Genomic DNA, 7,226 nt, shown 5'->3' with positions numbered 1-7,226 from the left:
CGTACACGTGCATGCAACAGCAGCTTGCATCTTGTTCCCACTTGCTTTCACTTAAACCAGGGGAATGCCTCTTGTAAAAAAAAAAAAAAAAATCAGAAATCTGCATGACCAGAGCAAACTGCTCTTCCTTGTACCTATCAAATCAGCAATTTGAGACTGTCAGCGTACCATCACCTCTCCTCCCAGCTCGTGTTGGGAGCGGAGGAGGAAGGAAGTGGTGATAACAGATCTGCCGCAGACTTACTTCTTAGACTTGTCCGCTGTGTTCTCGGCCACGTAATATCCAGGCTTGCACTTGTAGCGACAGACCGAGCCCACGTCATGGTTCCCCTGCAGGCACCGCGGGACCAGGAGCTTGGCGTTGGCCACCGCGGGAGGCGCGTCACACTCCAACTTGCAGTAGGCTTCAGGGAGCGACCAGAGACCGTCCTCCAGGCAGGTCAGCCACTGGTTTGTTCCTGACCCCAAAAGAGAAGCAGTGTGTTGGGGTTAGAGCTGACCCGGGAATGGAGTCCAGGTGAGGGAAGCTCAGAGCAACTGGCAAAAATCCTCTGGTTAGAGTGGATACTGATGCCAGGAGAGGCAACAGATGTGAAGACCATAGACTCCATTGCATGGTTGGTCAGGCTGGGGCAGAAATTCCCCAAATGCAGATGGAAGCAGGGAAGAGACGCCTTCTGGGGGATGGAGAAAGGATCTGCAAATTCCACACATCTCCCCAAAACTCTCCCCTCTCTGGTGGTGCTTCAGAATAGCCTTCAGTGGGCTGGGGGCTTCTGTGCATGACAGCTACCTGTCATATTTAAGCTCAGCCCATGTTCATGCTCCCCAGGTGCTTTTTGCAGCTTGTCCTTACCTACCCTTATAAGCTGTCATACCCTGTGCTACACGTGCAGGGCAAGGTGGGAGTTCCAACAGGACAGTCGTGGGACTCTTAACTGGTGTGACTGGGAATTCAAACCACCCGTTACGAAAGGCTTGGGTTGGGTATTACAGCCTGACCCTAGAGAAAAGGGCATTTGGTAGACCCAGCTAATGAGTGGCTGAAACTGCACAGCTCTGGGTGCCTGCAGCAAGCGTCCAGGACTGCATCTACTCCAAGTGGGTGATGACGAGTGGTTCACTGGGAACTGCTGAGCAAGAAAATAAAGCCGTACTGGAGTGAATGGGACTCTTCCTACTGAGGGGTTTGCATCAGCAGGTTCCTGGTGCAGCCAGACTGCTCAACACCCCCTTCGAGCATTGCTTTCTTTTTATGGGATCACTGCTGTGCCTACAACTGCTCTTGGTCCAGGGACAAGACCATGCCTCCGCACAGTGCCTGCGTTCCCAGAGGGCTGGCACTGCTGAGGGTCGCCCCTGCCTCCAAGCTCCATGCAGCCGCCTTATCCTTTCCTTACCTATTCTTACTATTTATTAGCCTTGAGAGCCTGCCCGTGAGGATTCGAGCCTTCGGGGAGAACAAGCATCAGGCACGTCCCTGCACCGATGGGATGGACCTCTGCAAGTTTACCGGCACGGCTTGGCAGCCTTAGCTGAGCACTGCCAGCTGTCGTGTCAGCCATTGGAAGTCACCCAGGGCGCTCACTCAAGGGGACACCTTCCCACCAAGGGAGCCCATGGCAAACATCCCGTTGGCTTCAGCGGGAACGAGAGGCGGCTGTGACTGAAAGATCAGATTAAAGCCCTGCCCTCAGCTGACCCACCCAAGGCAACGGGCATCGATTCGTGCAGAATTGGGGTTGTCGATTCATCGCTCGCACACTACCCTTTGATCAGCTCATGCTGGAGATCTGCCGGCATCCCCCCGTCATGAAATGAGACTTTAATTCCCTGCAGTTTTTGCTCCTTAGGTTTAACTTTTTTAAAAAAGTAAATGATTTTCATACGTTTCAGCTATAAATATCTCCATAAAATAGGGCACCCATTAAAATGATTTGCTGTATGTGATTGTTCAGAGCAAAAGCACTGGTGGAAACTCACATAAAGTCCCAATGCTTGAAGCTGTCAAGGCAATTACCCCCGAAATCCCATCCAGCTCAGCCTTGTATAGACAGGAACAGTAGCTCTTTCTCCGACTTGGCTTAAAAACATTCCTGCGGCTATTGATGGAGTCGGCAGAATGAAAGCCAGGCCATGGCGCGTCTGGGGGACTGCTGTATGTCTGGGTGGTGAACATCTCCCAGACTGCTTTGCAGCTGTGGGCATCAGTCTCTATGGCTTTATACAGCCCCAGGACTCCTGAACCACACACTTTCCCACAGCCACCAGGTACCGAGCCACTTTTGGCTCTCTGAAGTCAAAGACAGACAAAGAGTTTGTCTGCACCGACTGCATGCACATTTCTTGCCTCCCTTGTCCCCATGATGCTGGAGGCTGCCAGACCTCACCAGCTATCAAGAGAAGGCATCCCTACACCCTGAGGTGGATGGATAAGGGCTGCCAGCCAGCCAGTAGCAGTTGGAGGGAATTAACCCCGCACTATGGTGTCCTTGCTCAAGGGCAATGGATGCCCACGATCTTGGGAGGTCTCTCAAGAGCCCACCTGGCTGGGAGTAGCCAGGATAACTGGGAAATCTGAAGTTGCAATGCTCTGTTTGAACAGCTTGGGACAGGCATGAAAAGGTGGCACCAAACAGGGAGAGTTAAATCCCTCAGCGCTCCAGACCATACCTTGAAGCTTGGCTGGGTGGATGCAGAAGAAGGAGCATCTCTGCAGGTAGGTCGTCCCCTTGGGGCAGGAGAACTCTGCATAGTACACGTGGGACTGGTCAGGGACACCGCAGTCAACAGGGTCGCAAGTCACAGATCTGTCCCACTGCCCCAAGCTGCATGTCAGCACCACCTCCTGCTGCAAAGAAAGCAAGGCTCCATCAGACCCCTATCAGTGAGCTTTAGTCTACTGGTTTGCCACCACAGCAGAAAGGGCTCACCAGGGTTTCAGGACAAGGAGAGCTTTCCTCCATTTTTCCTCCCCCAATGTGTCCTTTCTTCCCACTCTGGAGACCGAGTCATGAAGCGCTTACCTGTTCACAGGGTGCTGTTTGGGGTGTGAAAGCAGCGAATGGCCCTTTGGGTGACATGCATGCCACTTGCACAAGAGACCTTCTAATGCTTGGTCTGTAACTGCTTGCCTCCAGACAACGCTAGCTGCATGCATGCTGTCTGAGCAGTGCCAGAGCATATCAAGGGAAAATGGAAAGTCCCTTCAAGATGTAGCTCAGGAAGTTGCGGTGTAAGTTATTCCCATCTCTCTGCACTGCAATTTTCTCCCCTACAAGATCAACCCTTACTTCAGCCACTGACGGGCACCTCTCCTGTTGACAGTTTTTCCCTAAATGCACCGATTCTCTCATGCCTCGGCCCACAGACCCCACTGAAATCAGAGGTTCATATAACCTCATTTACAAACCCTAATTACACAGCCCCTCTTACACAGCTGGGGAACTGCATGAAACCCTCCCCAGTGGTCCCACCACTAAACATGATCAACATGTGCCACAAACTTCATCAAAACAGAGTGGTGGATGACAGTGTGCCATGAGCAACCTGCTCTAGTGAAAGATGTCCCTAGCCATGGCAGTGGGGTTGGACCAGGCAATCTTCTAAAGGTCTCTTTCAACCCAAACTGTTCTATGATTTCCCCTTCCTGACCACTAACCCCAGCCCAACAGTCCTCAGGCAGGGGCTGCAGATCAAAGAGGTGTCTTTCAACCATTCCTGATGTCCCTTCACCAGCTGAGTTACAACCACAGTGCTCATACAGCCAAACGTGTGATCTGTCCTCCCAGCCAACATGTTTTGATTGAACCTGGATGTGGTGGCTCTGAAGAACATCACTAAATTTGAGTCTGGCACTCTCGGGTGCACAGCAGGATCATGGTGCAACTGAACCAGGTGGAGAGGATGCTCAGGGGAGAGCTGTGTGCATTTTCCCAAAATTCCTCAAGATGCGTAGGGTCACACAGCCAAACTAGTGACATCACTTGGGGGCTCAGGGCAGGGCACCTGCAAGCTGCCATCTGCTGTGACAGCCACATGGCAAAGCTCTGCCCAGAAGTTTCCCATCTTGCTGCCAAATACAGGAAAACGGTCACCCGAGGCAGATTTATTTTGTGCAGCTTCATTTCAGGGGAGAACGGGAACATTTTGTTTTCTCTGGGCATGCCTTGGCCCACAGAGCCATGTGGCTGTGTAATTAACAACCTCCCTGGTGACGAGGGGCCGAGCGGTGCATCCCCAGCTGCCCCACAGCACTTCCCAGCGCCCACCTCTCCTTCGGCAAATGCTGATAGCTGCAGCGCGGGAAACCTGCTCGCCGGGCATCACGAGCACTAGCAGCTCTCCAAGGGGATGAGAGGTCCATCCTGCTGACATGGCCTGACTCACCTCCATCTGTCTCCACCCCATGCACGCTCACGCTCTTGCTCAGGCTGGCACGGGGACCTGCTCAGCCCTGAAGACTCCTGTTCCACCTCCAGGAACAGCCGAAGGACGGGACACACTATGGCCACGACACTGCCAAGGTAACTGCCCAGACCTGAGGCAGCTCAGCTCCCAAGGACACATCAGTTCCAGGTCTCTTAGGTCAACAGTTAAGAGCAGTGCTGGCTTGTGGCTTTTGTGAGACATCCCCCAGCCCTCTGGAAAGCAGGACAAACTCTTTCATGGTGACCTCTGTGCTGCCCTGCTGGCATGGACAGTGTTATTGCAACACACCACAAAGAAAGAAAAGCTCTCAGCACCGTTGGCTGCCTCTAAATATAGTTGCTCTGCAATGACTTCATTTTTTCCCGAGCCACTAACTTCAGTTTTAACAGAGAAATTGTCCCAGGGATGTTTAAGCCTCCCAGCAATGCCCATCCAGAGAACAGAAATGTCTACCTCTCCCTCTGCGGGAGTGCATCGCCTCGGCTTGGGGTGTCCCCTGCAGTGGCTGTGCAGTCTGGCAGAGCTGTGGTCTGCAAGCAGCACCGGGCTGGGGCAGCTAGGACTGCAGTGAGGGAGGGAGAGGGGTCCCCAGAGCAGGGCCACCAGCCTCTAGCACAGAGGTCCAGCACCAGAGTCTCCATTGGAATGAGGTTTGTTGGAAGAGCAGTGAGGAGGTCAGCGCTGGAGGAACAAGGTGTCCTGGGGTCACTATAACCAACTTGGGGTGCTTAAACCTTTCTCCACTAGCACTCAGTCCAACAGGCCATAAGGTCACCCCCACCTTGAGGTCCACTCACCTGCGTAGAGCCCAGGCTCTTCCCATTGCTGGAGCGGAGGACAAAGCCCTTTTCACAGGTGACTGTGCACACCATGTGCTTCAGGCCATCAGAGGTGCAGTTGAGGGTGGCCACATGAGCAAGCAGCGGCCGCGTGCAGCTTCCTGATCCCACACAGGCATCGTGGACACAGCTATGGAGAAGAGGGAAAGGGATCAGCAAGCAGGTCCCAGGGCTTCCGCAGCAAGGAGGGGCTCTCTCGGGTGGCACCTGCATGGGATGCTCAGTAGGTCACAGATGCCTACAGAAATGCACACCTATCCCTCAGCCTCAGCCTTTTCAGGCTTGAAGTCTCCTGAAGGTGACGCCAGGAGGGTACTTTTTCCCAGCTCTGCCTTGGCTGGACCTTGGCCCAACCCCAGTCCACACCTTCCCACAGACCATCGTGCCCTTCCAAGCTGGTGAAAGGAGGCATGGCCCAACAACGCCCCTTCCAAAACCCATCCTATCTTGGTGGAGCTACCGCAGCTTCTCTGCCCCAGGGTGCACAGAGCCTGCACCCTGCCTGGCACCGAAGGGGCTGGTGGTGCTCAGTGTAGGTGGACCAAGAGAGAAAGAGAAGGGAGGTGATAGGGAGAGGGCGGTCAGAGAACCTACCCAGCACGGCCACAGCAGGAAAGGTAATACCAGACAGTCCTATCAAGCAGCACTTGTGAACGCATAAGGAGTGAAGCTATAAGCAGCAGTCGTTGTAGCACCTTCCTGAGAGCTACAGCTTCTCCAGCAGCTAGGCGGTCTCTAACCATATGACAATTTCTCATCTCCAATATGCTCAGATCATACCAGACACCAGACAACTTGTGGCAAGAAGCCTCCTGAAGCCATGCTCTGTGGTGCCATAGGGGTACGCTGCTGGACTCAGGCATAATTGCAGCCGCTCGCATGTGTCCTCCCGCACATACTCTGCTTACGCGTGTGTCTCAGACACGAGTGTGTAGAGACAGGCAGTGGACAGCAAGAGAGCTGCACTTCCCAAAGGCAGCAAAGCCCAGACAGTAACATTGGGTGTTTCTCCTTCCTGGTAACTTTTTAAGCTACTCCTCAATTTCAGTCAGCCTTAGTGCAGAATAAGATGAGATTTGCAGCAACAGATGGTCACGAAGGAAAGATGAAAAGGCCTTTTTAAAACCTCTAATGATAGAACGCCAAAAGGTATATCTCAAAGCCTGTATTAGATATCAGAGAATCCACAGAGGAGTCTCCAATTGCAATGAAAGGTTTTGCTGGAGAAGAAACCTCTGCAGATAACGATGGAACCATCCATGAGATGTTCTCCAAGCTACATGCAGTCCTGCCCAGACCTGGCAGCACAGTTGCCCAAGCTTCATGTCCACACAGCTACGCCACAGCCTGTGGTGGAAGGAAGAAGCTGGACATGTTGTAGCTGTCTCCTCCCGACTCTGCTTTGATGGTCTTCAGCACCTCTGCTCTTCCCACAGGCCCACGCGGCCTTTCAAGCCTATGCATGTTGATGCCAGGCTCTTTGGGATCAAGACCATCTCAACACGCACCAGTCCAGCTCTGCAGACTCACTGTGGCCAGCAAGGTAAGATGCAGCTAAAAGGAAGGATTACCCTCCCCTGTGCACCACCTCAAGTTACAAGAGGTCCCAGGAAATCTTGCAATGTGTCACCCATCCCTTGGAAATAAACAGCCCCCTCCTCACTGCAGCAGCTTTCCACTAAGGACCAGTCATTAGGTGCTGATTAATTAAACATCACAAATAATCCCATAGTGAAGAGGAGTGCCAGCCAGAGGGCTACAGTCTCCATCAGTGAAACGTAGCCAGTAGATTAATTACCTGGGATGGAATGAGGCCAAGACATGGGGTTGACACAACAGCTCCCACAGCAAAATGCTCTGATTATCTGGTGGTCAGGCATGATCTTTTACCAGGTGGTAGAGCTGGAAAAACTGACATCAGCCGTCCTGAAGCAGGAGCAGAGGTGCTGCAGCTTC

At 53.0% G+C, this 7,226-nt stretch overlaps 1 protein-coding gene across 1 annotated transcript in view; it reads right to left on the bottom strand.

Annotated features, from left to right (window-relative positions):
- Positions 1-240: 240 nt before the first annotated feature.
- LOC104617537 (pappalysin-2-like) overlaps positions 241-7,226 on the bottom strand; it is a gene marked incomplete at its 5' end in the record, with an annotated part of 27,454 nt that continues 20,468 nt past the window's right edge. The window contains 3 exon segments of the mRNA XM_010282885.1: positions 241-458; positions 2,674-2,851; positions 5,229-5,400. Of these exon segments, the coding sequence (XP_010281187.1) occupies positions 241-458; positions 2,674-2,851; positions 5,229-5,400 (568 nt within the window).

This window comes from Phaethon lepturus, unplaced genomic scaffold (genome assembly GCF_000687285.1).
Source record: "Phaethon lepturus isolate BGI_N335 unplaced genomic scaffold, ASM68728v1 scaffold22052, whole genome shotgun sequence".
In the NCBI taxonomy this organism is placed as follows: Eukaryota; Metazoa; Chordata; class Aves; order Phaethontiformes; family Phaethontidae; genus Phaethon; species Phaethon lepturus.
The sequence above is the reverse complement of the archived record's forward strand: the minus strand, read 5'-3'. Positions and strand labels throughout refer to the sequence as shown.